At 45.8% G+C, this 19,176-nt stretch overlaps 1 protein-coding gene across 1 annotated transcript; it reads left to right on the forward strand.

The window, feature by feature from the left end:
- The first annotated feature begins 5,600 nt into the window (after positions 1–5,600).
- Clec4f (C-type lectin domain family 4 member F) lies at positions 5,601–18,894 on the forward strand. The gene is made up of 7 exons (XM_004668238.1): positions 5,601–5,676; positions 6,386–6,502; positions 12,867–13,250; positions 13,431–13,976; positions 16,861–17,012; positions 17,828–17,946; positions 18,744–18,894. The coding sequence occupies exons 1-7, from the start codon at positions 5,601–5,603 to the stop codon at positions 18,892–18,894; spliced, it is 1,545 nt and encodes a 514-aa protein (XP_004668295.1).
- Positions 18,895–19,176: the final 282 nt, after the last annotated feature.

Here is a 19,176-nt window from a genome sequence, read left to right on the forward strand (position 1 = left end):
ATTTCCACATACATGTTTAGTGCAGGCAGGCTCTTTTTCCATGGGAACATCTCTGTTCTTGGTGACCTGTTGATTGCTCTCTTCACCCTCTTTTGCTGAAGTTGGGATCCCTTTTTATCTTGAGTAAGTTAATCCAGTGCCAGTTGGATCTGACAGGGTCTTCTTCTTTTGAGCAGAGCACCCTTTCTCTGCCTGCCACAATGTCCCCAATCTGTTGCTGCTCAACTCTGTTGCCAACCCTCCCTTGTGCCATCACTATACCCAGTGTCTTCTTCATCAGGCCAGGCTTCCCACACCTCCTCTCCTTTGTACTTTCTGTCTTCTGGCCAGTGCAGAAGTAGTCTTTCCTTTCAAATGCTTCCTGGGTTAAGGCTTTCTTCCAACCAAGTACACATTTTCATTCTTGGTGGTACCTGTGAAATTAACAACATGAATTTTAAAATTTTTATTTTATTTTTAAAATATTTTCTCATCTAAACTATGTTTGTTGCTTTTATTTCCCCAGTGCTTTGGAATATTAGCTGTTCCATGGGTTTGGGGGCAGTCTGGCACCTGTTTCTCCTCCCCGCACAAAGAGCCCTGGCTTCTGGTATTACTTGTACTATTCCTGACTCAGCCCAGGACCGCCATGCTTTCTTCATGTGCCCCACCTGCTCAGGGAGTCGACCCCCCCCCCCCCACGACCTCCTTCCTGGGTGTCAGACCCTCTTTTCTCTTTTCCACTACAGGCTTCCCCTGCTCTCTGTCCCAAGGAAAATGCCTTTTTCATTTCCTCCCTCCTTTTCTTCTTCTAATCTTACATTTATTCCTTCCCCTCTCCCACCATCTTTTAAAATTTAAAAAATTTTTTTAATTAACAACTTTCATGATTGTAAACAATATCCCATGGTAATTCCCACCCCACTTTCCTCTTTAAAACTCCACTCTCTATTATATCCCCTCCCCCTCTCAATCAGTCTCTCTTTTATTTTGATGTCATCAACTTTTCCTCCTCTTATGATGGTCTTGTGTAGGTAGTGTCAGGCACTGTGAGGTCATGGATATCCAGGCCATTTTGTGTCTGGAGGAGCACGTTGTAAGGAGTCCTACCCTTCCTTTGGCTCTTACATTCTTTCTGCCACCTCTTCCTCAATGGATCCTGAGCCTTGGAAGGTGTGATAGAGATATTGCAGTGCTGAGCACTCCTCTGTCACTTCTTCTCAGCATCATGGTGCCTTCTGAGTCATCCCAAGGTCACTGCCATCTGAAAAGAGAAAGTTCCTTAAAGAAAAAGTGAAAGTAACATTAATATATGGGTATGGACATTAAGAGAGGTGCTTACTGGGCAGTTTAATGAGTATAGTATATACATTTAGCCAGACAGCAGACATACCTCTAGGGCTTATGACTACCCCTGTTGTAGGTTTTTAGTATCAAGGATGTATTCCCTCCCATGGAGCGGGCCTCCAGTCAAATTAGAGGGCAGTTGGTTTTCCCCAAACAGATGTGCCACTATTGTACCCGTTGGCTCATTTGGCCTGTTTGGCCAAATATAAGGCTTGCAGTGTCCACGGTGGAGTATCTTCACTGGTGATTTCCCTCTCTCCCATTGAACTGCATGCAGTGTGGCTTTTTCCAGCTCTGTCAGCTGGTCAACATAGAGGAGGTTTTCAGCTCAGTTCCAGCAGGATTTCTCAGTGATCTTGCAGCCCAAGTATGTGCAGTCTTCAGCAATAGGGTCTTACAATCTCTTCCTGGTGGGAAACCAAGGGCACTGGCAATGGCTTGTAATGTTTTGGGGGCATCAGGGATCTTCCTGGCCAACAACTCACTGGAAGGTATCCCAGCCCTGGCACTGAAAATTTTCTAATAACAATCTATGGCTCCTGTGTATTCCATTGTCCAAAAAAGTAGGTTTCTATATGATTTATTTATATCCTTTTAGATTTGGATTAGCCTCCCTGTATCTTTCCTTTACTCAATCTCTTCCCCTGACCTCACTTAAGCCTTTTCACTACCATTAATCTATTCTTCTACTTACATATACACAATACCATCCTATTAAGTCCCCATCTCCCTTCCTTTCTATTCCCTTTATATCTCCTTTCTAGCTTACTAGCCTCTGCTACTGAATTATCTTCTTACTCACACAGAAGTCCAATCATCTGTATCTAGGATTCACATATGAGAGAGAACATGTGACATTTGACTTTCTGGACCTGGGTTACCTCACTTAGTATAATCCTTTCTAGATCCATCCATTTTCCTGCAAATTTCATAACTTCATTTTTCTTTGCCGCTGTGTAGAACTTCATTGTGTAAATGTACCATATCTTCATTATCCACTCATCAGTTGAGAGACATCTAGGCTGGTTCCATTTTCCAGCTATTGTGAATAGAGTGGCAATAAATATGGTTGTGCAAGTATCTCTAAGGCAGTGAGATGTGTCCTTAGGATATATGCCTAGGAGTGTTATAGCTGGGTGATATGGTAGATCTATTTTTAGCTGTCTTAGGAACCTCCACACTGATTTCTACAGTGGCTAGACCAGATTACATTCTTACCAACAGTGTAGAAGGGTTCCTCTTTTTCTACATCCATGCCAGCATTTAACCCTCCATCTTTTTTTAATCACAGACTGAATGATTCTACTTTTGAGAAACAGGTTAACCAATTAATGATAGTCAATGTGTTTTTAAAAGGAGGATTTTTCATATTCTATATGAATTTAAAGCAAAAGGGTTCCACAGGTCTTCTGAGGAAGAGACAGGTAAACTAAGCCTTGTGTGTGAGTTTGTGTGCATATGCCTGTGGAGGCCAGAGGGTGAAGTTCGGTATCCTCTTCCATTTTTTTTTAAACAAACCACCTCTCCAGTCCCCAAACATTTTTTTTTTTATTAAATAGTTTTGTATTCAGTAATTACAGTCAGTTTGGTACCATTATTAGGCTCATCCATGACCTTCCCCCTCCCCTTGGCCTCTCCTTGTTGAGGTATATGGGTCATGCATTGTGGAGTTAGCCCACAGTTATGGGTGAGATAAATGTCTTGCATATCATGACCTAACATGTGGCTCTGACATTCTTTCTGCCCCCTCTTCTGCAAAAATTTCCTGAGCCATGTTGGGTTCATTTTTGGTCTGCTTCAGTGATGAGGTGTTGGGGGTCTCTGGCGCTCTGGCTTTCTGATTTGATAGGAGTTGATTTTTCTCTGTGTTGATCTCCTTCCCCCTTGTGTTGGTATCCGGTTTATCAGGAAAACAGCACTCTTGCTTGTTTCACCAATTTTTCTTAGTTTCAGCCAGGGCTATTTTGAGGTATGATGGGGCGACTCTTTCCTTATCTGAAAAAGAGAAGCAGATTCTCCAATGGAGAGTAGGTTAGCACCAGGACAAATGAGATAACCCTTACTTTTTTATAGAGATATAAATAGGTGTAGACCCTCTTGTAGCCCATTATTGATGGTAGCTTGATACTAGAGAGCAGGCTTATGTTTGGATATGGTTCTGACTTGTTTCCCAGCTCCAGCTATGGGTTCCATACCACTGAGGGAATTGGTTAGCCAAATCAAGAGAAGTTGGTTCCCCACCATGGCTGTGTGCCACTATTGCACTTGTGTGGGCATCACACCAGGTTATTTGCTGCTAAGTAGGTTAGACCATGAGTTGCTTGGACGGAAACTGGTCATTTTCCCCCAGTCGCCTGTTGGCAGCTATGAGCCTAACCTCGGCCATGTTGACAGAAACCGCCATATAGCAAGTTAAGTTTCTATATCCTCATCTAAATTCTCAGTTACCAGAAATGAAGAAATCATACACTTGGGTGATATTTCCCCCCCTCCTTGCTGCTACTAATTGATAAAGAAACAGAGGCATTGCAGTTTAGCCAGTAACTCTGTGATCTTTGGCCTGATTATGTCCCCTTCCCCCTACAGTCTTATATAAACCTACATGTAAAAATAAAGTCTTGAGGCCTTGACAAGAAACTCAGCTCGGTCTCCTTCCTTGTGTCTGTTTGCCTCTTCCTATTCAGGTTAACTTCCCCTCAGGTCCTTGTTTGACTTCCTGCTGGCCGGGGCAGTCGCCCATGTAGCACCTTCTGGCACTAGATGCGCTGACTGTCTGGGGACTGACTCTCTTCCAACATCCAGCCATGTCATTCCATTAGTCATGTCAACCACATAAGCAGTAGGGTCTTACCACTAACCTTTGGTGGGTCATCAAGTACTCTGACAGAAATCTGCCTGTCTTTTAGGAAACCTTGTAGGTCTCTGTGATCAAAAGCTCATTGTGGATGATAGCCACATGCTGGTACTGGGAGTTACAGGTCAGTGTCCACTGAGAGAAGGAGGAAAAAAGATAACTAATATACAAGAGTTAGAGAGAAGAGTGAGAGAGAGAGAGAGAGAGAGAGAGAGAAGGAGAGGAAGGTAGGGAAGATGTAGAAGATTAAGGTTAGTCTTCATGATACCCTCTCTGGTGGCTTGTGGTTCAGGTGTTCCCTGTAAGGGCCTGGTGAAGGTTCAGCCATTTGGTCTGCCTTTTAGGAAGTAGAATTTTGTCGTACCATTGCCATTTGGGTCTAGATTTGTGTTTCCTACCCCTTTAATGCCCTTCCCTCCCTCCCCATCAATCCTAGTGTCTAGTCCATGAGATGCTTGCTGGGCCCATACAGTTTTTAAAATTTATTTATTTAAGAGAGAGGGAGAGAAAGAGGCAGATATAGAGAGACAATGGGTGTGCCTGGGCTTCTAGCCATTGCAACCGAACACCAGATGCATGTGCTCCCTTGTGCATATCTGGCTTACATGGGTCCTGAAGAATTGAACCTGGGTCCTTTGGTTGTGCAGGCAAGCGCCTTAACCACTAAGCCATCTCTCCAGCCCTCTTCCTCCATTTTTATCCACCTTCCTTATTGAGACAGTCTCTCAATTTAGCCTAGGACTCACTATTTTGACTAGTCTATTTGTCCAGCTTGCCCCAGGGATCCATGACTCTGCCTCCTGAGTGCTGGGATTACAGGCAGGCTGCCCTGCTGCTCCGGTAATTCCATGGCTGCAGAAGATCAGCATTCGGGTCCTTACACTTGTGCCACAACCACTTTATCAACTGCACTAGCTCCCTAGCCCCTCTTCCATCAGCTTTTAAAACATTTATTTACTTATTTATTTTAATGAGAGAGAGAGGGAGAGAAGGAGAAAGAGAGAATGGGTTTCTGGTTCTATAAAATGCTCCACACCCATCATCTGCATTTTCCACCCCTGTCTAGAATCAACCATCTCTAAGGAGCTCTGCCCCCAGAGAAGAGAACGGTGGGTGTGTGTGACTTTTAGGCTGAGGCTGAGGCTAGTGTGTGGGGTACTTAGGGAGAAGGGGCTAAGGAGAAGAGGAAGAAAATAGAGCCCAGGGTTTCTGGACTCCTGAGACCCATAGGGGAGGGGCCGGGTGGGCAGGCAGGTTTCCACATAGTCAGTAAGGAGGAAGGCAGGGCTATGAGGTGGTGAGGAGGTCATGACCTTGTCACGAGCACATAAGTTTGTGGTTAGCACAGCTTTGCTTCCACTGTTGCTGCTGGCTAGCAGGACAGTCCTTCTGGGGCAGGTTGTGTAAGCTGTGTTGGAGGATGAAGAACTCAGAGATGGATGGAGATGTGGCTCACTTCTGCACTGACAACCAATGTGTCTCCCTGTACACTCAAGGTGAGGCCACTACCTGTACCCTACTATCTGAGTCTTTATTTAATAGGCCAGAGAGCTGAGCTCTTTCCTGCTTGTAGAGGACCAGAGCCCTGGGCATCTGATAGCTTACCTACCACAGGCTCTCCATGATTCTTTTCTACCAAGGACAGAAACTTGACAACAGGTGTTACATGGACTTGATTTAGAACCCCACTTCTGCACACTGGCTATTAGTGGATGCACCGCTTGTCTGAAACCACGATTGGTAATATTCTAAGCCCAGTGAAAGCTCCAGGAGTGCCCCATGCTTTTGGGTTGGAAGGTAATGGTGTGGCCCCCTAAGAGCTGTGACCCTTGTTTTGGTCAAAGTTAGTAAGCCTGCCTGGGACCCCAAGGTCTGGTCCCACATGCTCTGTGCCTTCCTTTCCTCCTTCCTTTTCCTCCCCCCATTCCAACCACACTATAACCTTCTTCTCTATGCTTGGTCCTGAATTCCAGTGCCATCGCAGCCTCCTTGGGTTCAGACCCAAGTGCCAGGGTCTCAGACCGTTCCTTGGCCTTGTGCCATTGCCATCATGCCTGCAGTGAACACTGGTGAATGATTTGCGATGCTCCCCCCTTCCCGGAGCCACTCAGCCCCCTGGATAGGCCAGAAAACTGGGTGAGAGAGGCTGACCAGACCAGGCTGCCTGGCAGCCTCTCATCCCTGACCCTTGCTTCTCTCCTACAGGGATGGACTCTGCACCAGCAGCTCCTATAGCCACCCGGATGCCAAAGTACATCCAGGCCACCCTGGCATTCATGGTTATAACTGTGGCTTCCTCTCTCCTGGCTCTTTTTGTGGTAGGTAAGTTACCAGGTGACCTGAGCCCCACTGATACTCCTTGTGCAAAGGATCCCAGGGACCCAGATGGCACACGCTCTGGGCTCTTCTGCTCCCTGAAGCACCTCATTCCACCACCACCTTAGGCCCAACCACAGCTTTCCTGGGAACAGCCAGAGTCTACTCTGCAAGGGGTGGCTACCACAAACAGAGACTTTCTAGAGGAACTCTAGAAGTGGCAGCTGCCTATTTCTGGAACACAAGCTGGTATAGGGTTCCCTGTCCTCCCAGGTCTATTAGGACTAGGGATGGTGCTGACTCAGGCATGACTATTTCAGTTCTACAGTCCCCAAGACGCATACTGGACAAAGATCCTTCTTGGTAAGAATTTCCAGCTTTGCTTCTGGGAGACAACACTACTGGGCAGTTGCCTATAGAACCCAACACTGAGTAGCCACAGCATAACAGGACTGGGGGAAATGGGACACTGCATCGCCCAGATCCTAGGCCAACTTCTCCTCTACCATCCTAGATCCCTGAATGGCTTCTACCTCGGGGCTGGAGAGACGGTTTCATGGGTAAAGTGCTTGTGTGTAAGCATGAGGACCTGAGTCTGCACCCTCAGCAGCTACATAAAGCGGGACATGGTGGCACACGGCTGGACTCCAGCTCTGGAGAGGCAGAGATCAGGAATCCCTAGGGCTCACTGGTTAGCTAGTTTAGCCAAATCAGTGAGCTTTAGGTTCATCAAGATATCCTGTTCCAAAGAATGAAATAGAGAGCAGCTGAGGAGGATTCCCAACATTCACCTCTGCCTCCACATACACAACACACACACCCCACAGTACACTCACCCAATCTTTTTTTTTTTTTTTTTTGAGGTAGGGTCTCACTCTGGTCCAGGCTGACCTGGAATTAACTCTGTCATCTCAGGGTGGCCTTGAATTCATGGCAATCCTCCTACCTCTGCCTCCCAAGTGCTGGGATTAAAGGCCTGTGCCACCATGCCCGGCTCACCCAATCTTAATATGCATAAATGCATGCACACACACACAACAACAACAACAAAAAGTGAAAAAAAAAAAAAAAGAAAAGAAAATAGACTTTCGTTTCCAGGCCTGAAACAGCCTCTTTGTTTTTTTTTTTTTTTTTTTTTTTTTAATGAGAGAGAGAGAGAATTGGCATGCCCTGGCCTCCAGTCACTGCAGTAGAACTCCCGACACGTGTGCCATCTTGTGCTCATGGGCAACCTCACACACTTGCATTACCTTGTGCATCTGGCTTATGTGGGATCTGGAGAGTAGAACATAAGTCCTTAAGCTTCACAAGCAAGCACTTTAACCACTAAACCATTTCTACAGTTCCCAGTCTCTTTTTTTTTAATTTAATTTTTATTTAATTTATTAGTTTTCTTTTCAGTAAATGCAGGCAGTTTGGTACCATTATTTAGGCTCATCTATGATCTACCCCTTCCCATTAGACCCTCCTTGTTAATGAAAATGGGTCGTGCATTGTGGAGTTAGCCCCAAGTTATTGATATGATAAATGTCTCTGCAAATCATGACCCAACATGTGACTCTGACAGTCTTTCTGCCTCCTCTTCCGCAAAATTTCCCTGAGCCATGTTGGGTTCATTTTTGGTCTGTTTCAGTGCTGAGGTGTTGGGGGCCTCTGAGGCTCTGGCTCTCTGCTTTGGTAGGAGTTGATTTTTCTCTGCGTTGATCTCCTTCCCCTTTGTGCTGGTATCCGGTTCACAGGAAAACATCACCCTTGCTTATTTCGCCAGTTGTCCTTAGTTTCAGTTGGGCCCCTTTTGAGGTATGTTGGGGCAGCTCTCTTCTTAGGATCTGCATCTATCTGGAAAAGAGAAGCAGATTCTCCAATGGAGAGTAAGTTAGCACCTGGAAAATTGAGATAAGACTTACTTTTTTGATAGACAGTATGGTAGGTTTAGGCCCTCCTATACCCCATGATTGATGGTAGCTTGATATTGAAGAGTGGGCTTGTGTTTGGGTATGGTTCTGACTTGTTTCCCAGCTCCAGCTATGGGTCTAGTACCACTGAATGGATCAGTTAGCCAAATCAAGAGCAATTGATTCCTCACCATGGCTGTGTACCACTATTGCACTTGTGTGGGCATCACATCCGGTTATTTGTTGCTAATTAGGTTAAACAATGTGTTGCTTGGACAGATCTTGGTCATTTCCCCCAGTCGCCTATGTAGTGCCTTCTGGCACCCAGTCTCTTTTTTAAAATAGCTTTATTGAGGCATAATGGACATATATGTTATGCACATATTTAAAGTATACAATCTAATGATGAATTTTGATGTATGTATGTGTTATAAAACCATAACAATTAAAATAAGGAACACATTTGTCATCGATCCTTCAAGTTTACTTCTGGCCCTATGCCATCCCTCCCTCCTTCCTTCTTCCTTCAGTCCTAGTCACGCCTGTGACTAAAGATCAATTTGTTTTTTCTAGAGTTTAATATACAAGGGATCATACAGGGGCTGGAGAGATGACTCAGGGGCTGGAGAGATGACTCAGCAGTTAAAAACATTTGCTCGCAAAGCCTGATGCCTGGTTTTGATTCCCCCATACCCATGTAAAATCAGATGCACAAGGTTACACATGCATCTGGAGTTTGTTTGCAGTGGCAGGAAGATCTGGCCCTGACATGCCCATTCTCTCTCTCTCCCTGAAAATTAATAAAAATTTTAAAAAGGTATCAGGGCTGGAGAGATGGCTTAACAGTTAAGGTGATTGCCTGAGAAGACTAAGGACCCAGGTTTGATTCTCCAGATCCCGCATAAGCCAGACACACAATATAGCACATGTGTCTGGAGTTCAATTGCAGTGGCTAGAGGCCCCAGTGTGCCTATTTTATCTCTCTCCCTTTCTCTCCATCTCAAATAAAAATAAATAAATAAATAAAGATATGTGCCACCACACCCAGCTTATAAAAAAAAGGCATCATACATTTTGTCCTCCTTTTAAATCCTTTACCTGTCATGTGATTTGTGATAAATTTATATATACATTTGTGATAAATATATATATATATATATATATATATATATATATATTTAGAGGCTGAAGAGATGGCTTAGTAGTTAATGTGTTTGCCTGCAATGCCTAACAACCTGGGTTTGATTCCTTAGTGTCTAGATAAAGCAAGATGAACAAAGTGGCACATGCAACTGGAGTTTGTTTGCAATGGCTAGGGGCCCTGGTACACTCATGCTCTCTCTTTCTGTTTGTAAATAGATATCTAAAATATATTTTTTAATAAAATATTTGTTGGTGCTAGGGACAAACCCAGGGCTTAATGCATGCTAGCCAATCACTCTACCACTCAGCCTCACACTCAACCTGAAAATACTTTTTCTTATTTGGTGATTTATGTTTTCATTCTCTTAACAAGATTTTAATTTTGGTCTAGCCAGAAAAAGGGCCAAGTCCCAGGACAGGTTGCCACAACTTCTAGAAGCAGGGCTAGGTAGCAGCTAAAACGTTGTCTGCTGAACCTAGAATTAAGAGCACTTTTCTAGGGGGCTGGGGATATGGCTCGGTGAGTAAAGTGCTTGTAGTACAAGCAGGGGAATCTGAGTTCAAAACCCCCAGAACCCATATAAAATCCAGGAGTAGAATTAGTGACTATTGAGTGCTCAGCACTAAATGAGACAATTCTATCATGTCTCCTAAGGCTCAGGGAATGTTGTGGAAGAAAGGGTGGAAAGAATATGTGAACAAGAGGACGAGGACGAGTGCTTTGAAATGCTGTCATCAGCGTGAGGTGGCTGTTGTAGTTATGGCCTCACAGCAACTGTCATTAACTGCACAAGACCTGCACATCAACATTTTATCATGACTGATAGAGGAGGAAGAAAAATATTTTAGTTTTTATTAAATCATATATATTTAATACATATGTATGAATGTATATGTGTGTGTGTATGTATATATGCTGGGGCTTGAACACAATGCCTTGTGCATTCTAATAAAACATGAGCCATACTAGTGAGCTGCACCCCAACTCCTACCATTTTTTTGTCTTCCTATAATGGATCATTTGGTCTTGTATTTCAGCAAACTTGGCCTAACTCAAGGCTGCAAAAATTGTATAGTTTTGAGTTTTACATTTAAGCATTGTTGTCTAGTTGTGTGAGACATGGCTAAGCCCCTTTGTTTTCTTACACATAAGCTATTTCAGCAATATTTGTGGAAGAGGTTATTCTTTCTTCATGCTTTCACATGGTTGAAAAACATTTGTGTGTGTATATGTCTGGATTGGTTGTGTGGATCTGTCTGTCTGTCTTGATTAGGTAAAATCTATGATTCCACACCCTCAAAAGCCACCTGGCCCTGCCTCATTGCAGTGGCTGAGAACTCACCCACCACAAGGGAGAGCACAGGAGTGACATGTACAGCCTCCAGACAGGTGGCTTGCCTCCTTGGGGTTTGTTCTCTATTGCTGTGGGGAAGCTAGAATCTAGAGAGATGGGTCCTTGCTCACAAGGCAAGTCAAGGCTGATGTTTAGACCAGAGGCAGGTGGATGGAATGGGAACCTTGCAGATTAAAGGTGCTTCAGATGCTCCTTGAAAGATGCAGGAGACTTCTTCTGGTTGTACCATCTAGTTTTGGGATTCTAGCTCTTTGAAAGGCCATCTCAGGTGAGGCTTAATGTCACCTCAGAGGGCATGACATGTCTCCACCCAGGGTATGGACTGAACATACTTCCTCTTGGAACATCTGTTTTTTCCAGCATGAAATTTGTAACCCGGAAGTTTATGTTTAGCATATGTGTTTAGAAAGTAAGAAGGGTAGCTGGGCGTGGTGGCGCATGCCTTTAATCCTGGCACTTGGGAGGCAGAGGTAGGAGGATCACTGTGAGTTCAAGGCCCCCCGAGACTACATACAGAATTACAATTTCAGGTCAGCCTGGGCTATAGTGAGACCCTACCTTGGCAGGGGTGGGGAGAGGAACTTCATGCTTGGTGCATGCTCAAATACTAAACATGGGTTTTTTTGGGACTGTATCAGACAGCTTCAGGTTTGCTGAGATGAACTTCCAGACCAGGCACAGTTATGGAGGAAGGGTATTTATTGAAGCTTACAGATCCAGGGGAAGTTCCATAAATGGCCGAAGAAGCTGGCCTACCTTCACAGGACCAAGCAGAGAGAGAGAAGTACAACCCTAAAGATCAAAAGCTACAGCACACTTCAGGAATTCCAGCTAGGCACACTTTGCATATCTTTAGTTTGAAACCTGAAACCCACCACCACACCTTAAGATCCACCCAGTGACATTGCCTCCAGCCAGGTAGCCAGCAGATGCAAACTACAAACAAACAACTGAATATATTGGGGGGCATCTATTCTATTCAGACCACCACAGGGACCTACTTCCTTTTTTGTAAGGAACCATTACTGACAAGATTTTAGTAGAACTAAGGCTTCAGCTGCTCCAAGTGGTATAGCCAGCAGTTCCAGGTTAGCAATTACAGTGGTGGTCACCCAAGCCTTACCACACAATGGCTAGCTTAGAGCAGGCCAGAGCATCAACTCATATACATTAGCTATCGACTTCATCTACGCTGCGGCTTGGCTCACATACTCAGGTGGTCCACCTCCAGAGTCTGGATGGCTGCAGCAACCTGTGAGTGGGTTGTAGAGGAGCAACTCATAGCTACGTGTAGACATTCCCCTAGTGTATTAGTCAATTTTTCTTGTCACATGCTCACTTTCTCCTTTTTATTCAGTCTGGGGACCCAGCCTATAGGATGGTGCTGCCAACAGTTAGGATGACTCTTTCCATGTCAATTAACTGAGTTTAGAAATGTCCTCCCAGCAGGCCCAGAGGTGATTCATGGAGGTGATTCTACATCCTGTTGAATTGACAATTAGTATCAATCATCATACCTGAGAACACTGAAGAGAATCTGATTGGTTGGCTGTGGTGGTTTGAATAGAATAGATGGCCCCCAATATATTCAGTTCTTTATTGTTTGTAGTTTGCATCTGCTGGCTACCTGGCTGGAGGGATGTCACTGGGTGATCTTAAGGTGTGGTGATGGGTTTCAGGTTTCAAACTAAAGATATGCAAAGTGTGCCTAGCTGGAGTTCCTGAAGTGTGCTGTGGCTTTTGGCTTTTTGGCTAGTACTTCTCTCTCTCTGCTTGGTCCTGTGAAGGCAGGCCAGCTTCTTCTGCCATTTATGGAACTTCCCCCTGGATCTGTAAGCTTCAATAAATCCCTTCTCCATAACTGTGCCTGGTCTGGAAGTTTATCTCAGCAAACCTGAATCTGTCTGCTACATTGGCCATACAACCTGTCCTACATAATGGGCCTTTTGGGGCGCCTTCTTTGCTTCTTTCTTCCAGATCACTTATACAGATCAGAGATACAAGACACTACTCAGATGTTCAAGGACCACTTGGGGAATTCTACAAGCTGGCACATGGAGATCCAGATGTTGAAGTGCAAAGTGGACAACATTAGCTCTGAGATCCAAGCACTCGAGCATCATTTGGAAAATGCCAGTGATGACATCCATATGGCAAACGGTGCCCTAAAGGATGCTAGTGACTTGAGTTTGCAGACCCAGGCACTGAGGAACTCTCTGGAGGTGGCCAATGCCCAGATCCAGAGGCTGAGGGGAGACATTGATAAGGCAAATGCTGTAACTTCCCAGACCCAGGGTCTCCTAAAGAGTAGTACAGAAAATATCAGTGCTGAGCTCCATGCTCTGGGAAGAGGCTTGAAAGGTGCTAGCACTGAGCTTACGGTACTGAAGGCAGGGCTAGAAACGGTAAGTTTCCAGGCTTGGTTGGCAAATAGCAGCTTAGAGAGTGCTAATGCTGCAATTTGTGCTTTGAGAGAGCGTCTGGAGAGTGTTGATGATCTGAGAACCCAGGAGCAGGTTTTGAGAAGTGCTTTGGAGGGAGCCCAGGCTGAGATCCAGAGGCTGAAGGGAAGTTTGCAAAGTACACGTGCTCTGAGCTTCCAAACCCAGATACTTCTCCAGGGCAGTGTGGACAACACCAGTGCTGAGATTCAGGCACTAAAAGGTCATTTGGAAAGGGCTGGTAATGAGATGCACTCATTAAAGAAAGATCTGGAAGCTGCCACTGCTGAAACCCAAAGAGCAAGTGGCCACCTGAAGCAGACAGACACTCAGATCCAAGCATTAAAGTCTGAGCTAGAAAACGCTAAATCTGTAAACTCTCAGATTCAGGTGGTCAATAGTCAGTTGGAGAACACCAACAGAGAGCTACAAACTCTCAAAGGAGGCATGGAGGATGTTGCAGGCCTGAATGCCATGACCCAAGCCCTGCAGACCAATCTGCAGAGGACCAAAGCTGAGATGCAGAAGTTAAAAGGTGATTTGGAGGCCACCAAAGCCCTCAGTGCCAAGATCCAGGAAGAGCAGAGTCACCTGAGGACAATGCATGAGACCGTGGCTTTACAGGAGCAGCTGCAAAGGACCCAAAGTAAGAGAGAGAGAGATCTGGTTGGGGATGGACAGTCTCTTGGGATTCTGTGCATCTCTCTGGGGAGAAGCATGAGTACTGGACATGGGAGCAGTCCCAATGAGATAGATCAGCAGCGGTGAGATGGCCCCATTTCTAAGCTCCTTCCTACCTGAAATTGCTCAGTTCTGTCAGTTTTAGTTTTCAGGCAGGTGTGATAGTACATGACAGAGGTGTGGTGGTACACTATGGAGGCTAAGGCAGGAGGATTGAGAATTGGAGGCCTGGGCTAAAGAGTGAGTTTAAGACCAGACTGGGCTACATAGCAAGATCCCCATCTCAAAAAAATAAAGTGGGAGCCAGGTGTCAGATTACATGCCTGCACCCTTAGCACGTGGGAGGTAGAGGCAGGAAGCTCAGGAGTTTCAGGCTAGACTCAGCTATATGGCGAGTTTGAGGACAGCTTGGAATACATGAGCCTCTGTCTAAAAACAATTCCAGAACTAGCATGATAATTTCCAAGTGTAATCCCAGTACTAAGAAGGCTGAGTAGTTTGTATAAATAAGTAGTTTGGGCTACAGAGTGAATTTAGGTCACAAACACTGCATAAGCCACCTGCCCAGCCCACAAAAAAACTCCAACAAAACAGTTTGGATAATCATGTTTGTTTCACCATAAAGGTCAAATGCGCTAATACAAGTTCAGCATTTTAACAAAGTTTCCACTTACTTGTCTGACACTTTGTGGAGCCACTACTAAGGGTCAGGGTACAGAAACTAAAAAGACATGCTGTGTACCCTTGACAAGCTTTCAGGCAGTCGGGCAGGCTTGCATGAGAGACACACAGAGAGGTGTATGACGTGAGAAGTGAGGGTTGGGGTGAAGGAGAAATAAAAAGAAGGGAAAAGGATTCTCTAGGAAATGAGTGGGGGAAGGTCAGAGGGCACTTTCCTGAGGTGACAGTTTAGACTAGCACTGAAGGTATTTGTCAAACAAGCAGAGCAAGGGGAATATGCATTAATTTATGGACATGCAGACCTGGATCTGAGGTTGGAAACTTTGGGAAGTTAGAGGAGCCTGCGTGAAAAAGAGCAGTTTCATTAGTCGAGGTTAGATGGATAGTAGGCAGGGGCCAAATCGGTGGTTTCACATGGCTTGTGATGCAACTACGGCATGGAATTCATTTCTCATTGTAACCTGGTATAAATAAGTGTACACACTTTGCCAAAAACAAAAATTACTGCATCAGTCAGTGAACTGTGATAGCTTATCCTTGAAGAGAAAAAAAAAGAAAGGAAGGAAGAAAGAAAGGAAAAAAAAAAAAGCTGCCCACAACCTGCTAAAGAGCAGAGAGCTAGGTGGGTGGCCTGGGCAGGGGACTTTGAGCTTGGGTTTCCTCTTCCAAGGAGAGCTACTAGAGAGAAGCAGAGAGGAGGCTACTTAGCTGGCCTTCTGGTCGCCCTCTGAGATTGGGACTAGGAGAGAAAGGGAACACTTGCTGAGTCTGGAGGGAGATTCAAGGCTGTCATCTGCAGGCTGTGTGGACCAGGAGAAAGTTCTGGGCTACACACATGGACTTGAGGCCCTAGGATGTTGGTCTGGATGGAGCAATGGAATATTGGTGACAGAAAGCCAGGGAAAGAGAAGAGAGGAGAAAGAAAGACTGGGAGGGAGAGACAGGAGAGGAGCAATAGGAGAGAGGATCGACATTTTGTGTGAGTTCTGGGGATCCAAACCAGGTCCTTATTGCTTATTCAGCAAACACTTTACCCATAGAGCCATCTCCCCAGCCCACACTCACCATTTTTACTGAAACCATTGTTCTAGTATTATTGATAGTTCTGCCTGATTCAGAGTTTCTTCTTCCTGTTCAGTCTCCAACCAGCATGAAAATTCTCACAGTGCATATAATGGCTTTTTAAATCCTTCTGTGGTTTCCACTGCTCACAGGGGACATCCATGCACTTCCAGTGGGCTATAGGAGTTAGTGCTTAGTGCTAGGTTGTTTGTACAACTTTACCTGCTGTCCTTATATACTAGCTGGAAGTCATCTCAGCTCCCCAACACCCTGTGTGCATTGAGACCTACCATTTCCCAGCCTAGGATGCTCCCCTTGCCCCTGATCTGGCAAACTCTTCTTTGGTCTTTCAAGCCTTGCCTTGAGTGACACCTCACTGAGAATGTTCCTCCTCAGCCTCGTCTTCCTCCAGGGGAGACAGACCAGGCACTTTCTTGCTTTTATTCCAAGGGGCACCTTGTTTGTGTCCTTCCATCTTATTTGCTAGATTGCATTCCTTGAGGGCTTTGGCCTAGTCATTTGGGTCTTTGAATAATACTCCCTTGGCTTATAGAAGTTTAGTAAGGTTGGACAGTGGCCCATGAGGTCAAAGTCTAGTGAGCCTGGCAACTCCAGGCTCACAGCTGTGGTGCAAACACCAGAAAGCAGGTTGGGCAGGGAGGGAAGAGGAGTTGAGCTCTATAAGTTTGGAAATGGCGAGGCCAGGCTGATCAGGTGATAACACAGTCCCAGGGTAGCCATGGGCATGGGTGGCTGGTCTGTGGTTTGGGGATGCAGTTAGTTATGAAATGGTTATAACATCTTCCAGAAAGTTGTGGGATTGGAGTGGGAGAGAAGGACACACCAGAGGGCTAGCACCTGCAGAGTGCTGGCTGGTGGCAGAACCAGGGCCATCAGGAGGGACCAAGGCATCTGGGTGTCTGGAGAGCTGCTTCTCTAGGAAGGAGTTGTGGAATGGAGCAGGGGAGTTCACCTCATAGGTCCTGCTCCTAGCACACTGGGCATCAAGAATTGTCTGAGTTTGTAAACTTTCTTCTATGGTCTGCCCTAGGGCTGGGCAGAGAAATTAGCTCCTGGTTTCTTCTCCTCCCTACCCTCTGTTCTAGGTCAACTTCTCCAGCTGATCCTGCAAGGCTGGAAGGTCTTCATGGGAAGCTTGTATTACTTTTCTCATGTCAAGAAGTCCTGGCATGAGGCTGAGCAGTTCTGTGTATCTCAGGGGGCTCATCTGGCATCTGTGACCTCTCAGGAGGAGCAGGTCAGAGCTGGAGGTGTGGGATGGGCTAAGAAGGTGGGTGTGGGCCAGGAAGGCAGGTGCTGTGGCCTTGGCCCTCTCAGGGAGTAGCAGTGGAGACCTTTGTGTCTTCTTGTTAGGCGGGGAGCACACATTCCTGAGTTCCCATGAGCAACCTGTACTTGAAGTGGAAGTGTGGTGAGCAGCACCCACCTGTTCAGTGAATGAGATTCCCTAGGTCCAGGGAATGCCAGCAGGGAGGCAGGACAAGGGAGGTGGCACCCATTTCTGCTCTTCAGTATGGGGGTGTACTTTGTTCCCAGTCCCCTCAGCCTTTCTTTCTAGACATCAGTGTCAACTGAAATGTCGAGTGGCTGTTGAAGGCTCCGGCCCCTGGAAGCCAGATGCAGGCCTACACATCTGAGGACCACCAAAGCCAGTACCATCTGTTGGGAGAGGGTGTCTTCCCAGGGGCCTTGTCAGAAGCTGTCAGGTTATTAGAGGACCACACCAGGTTTGGTTCAGTTGTAAAAGTGCCACCAACTCCTTGTGGCTTTCCCAAGACTATTTTTACAGGACGGATGAACCTGCTGCTTTTAAAACATCCTAATAAGCTACAGCCAGGACCTCCTTGTCCCAGTAAAGCCCCTTTCCTCAAGGGTGGGCACTATTTAGGATAATTAATGTGGGAGAAACTGGGCTACTGCCTTAAGTTCTGGATAAGCTATGGAAGGTGCAGGAAGAGGCTAGCTCCTATAAAGAGGTGGGCTTCTGGCTCAAGGACCTGAGCAGGAACAGTGTGGAGAGTCAGCACCTCACAGCGTCCCTCCTCTGCATAGGCATTCCTGGTACAGTCCACAAGTACCTCTTACCACTGGATTGGCCTTACTGACAGTGGCACCGAGAATGTCTGGCACTGGGTAGATGGGACACCATTCAATCATGCCCAGAGCAAACCGTGAGTTCTGTTGCTATCTGCACTGTCCTTGGCACTGTCTTAGGTAGGCCTGGCCAGTGGTTCTTGCATGTCCCTGTCCTGTGTATATTTTTGTCCACTATTAGTGTTTGGGTTGCATGTGTGTAGTGTGTACGTGTGGTGTATGTGTGGTGCATGTGTGATGTGCATGTGGTGTGTGTGACATGTACAGTGTGTGACATATGTGGTGTCTGATATGGTGTATATATGTGGTGTGTATGATATATGAGGTGTGTTTATATATGATGTATATGGTGCATCTTATATAACATGTATGGTATATATGTGATCTATGTGGCATGATATATATTGTATGCAAAGTGTGGTGTATTTTGTGTGTACTATGTATATATGTGATGTGTGTGCTGTCTGATTTGTGATACGTATGTTATATATGTGGTGTGCTGTGTGTGTGTGATGTATGTATGGTATGGTGTGCATAGTATATAATGTGTATGGTGTGTGTGGTATGTGATGCTCATGGCATATGATGTGTGTAGAGTGTGATGTTTGTGTGGTATGTGATATGTCTGTGATGCCCCCAAAGGGACATCTGGAAAGGATAGACTCTGGGGCTGGCAGGCAAGCTGTGAGTGGGTCTTCTTGCTTTTCTGTTTTGGTCAGTTTCTGGTTCTGTCTTGTCCTACTTGTGTCTCTGCATCTCACTTGAAAAACCCTGGATGTGGGCTCTGGAGCGAGGCTTGCAGCATCCCCGGGTCCTTATTCCAGGGGAGGAGATATTTGCTTTGTCTAGCAGAATAAAGCTTTGTTGTTTCCAGGTTTTGGGACAAAAATCAGCCAGACAACTGGCAACATAGGAATGGAGAGTTTGAAGACTGTGTCCATATGCAGCGGATGTGGAATGACATGAACTGCAAGGACTCCTATCACTGGGTGTGCAAGAAGCCCATGGGCCAGGCAGTGGCCTGAGCAGACCAGAGCAGAAGCTTTCCTCCTAGAGACCCCAAGAACCTCTGAATTTGGCTTTTTCTGCAGGGTCCTCTATTGGCATGTCCTGCCTTGTCCCTCTGCTTAACTGTTTCAATCATGTTTGCTTCATGTGGCCAGAGGGCTCCATGGCTCCTCAGGGAGAGTCTTGATGTACCTCTGTGTGTCTAGCCAGGCACAGGTCCTCAATAAAGACCAATAAATGAAACCTTTGTGTTTGCTTCTTCCTGGAGGTCTGCCATACCTGCTATTATCTGGGCTGGT

Source organism: Jaculus jaculus, chromosome 6 (genome assembly GCF_020740685.1).
Source record: "Jaculus jaculus isolate mJacJac1 chromosome 6, mJacJac1.mat.Y.cur, whole genome shotgun sequence".
Taxonomy (NCBI): Eukaryota; Metazoa; Chordata; class Mammalia; order Rodentia; family Dipodidae; genus Jaculus; species Jaculus jaculus.

Excerpts from the sequence above, each read along its gene's own strand:
- Clec4f (XM_004668238.1), top strand. The coding sequence starts at position 5,601 with ATGAAGAACTCAGAGATGGATGGAGATGTGGCTCACTTCTGCACTGAC. Across the intron at positions 6,503-12,866 it reads CCTGGCTCTTTTTGTGGTAG|ATCACTTATACAGATCAGAG; the intron begins GTAAGTTACCAG and ends TCTTTCTTCCAG. Across the intron at positions 17,947-18,743 it reads AATCATGCCCAGAGCAAACC|GTTTTGGGACAAAAATCAGC; the intron begins GTGAGTTCTGTT and ends TGTTGTTTCCAG.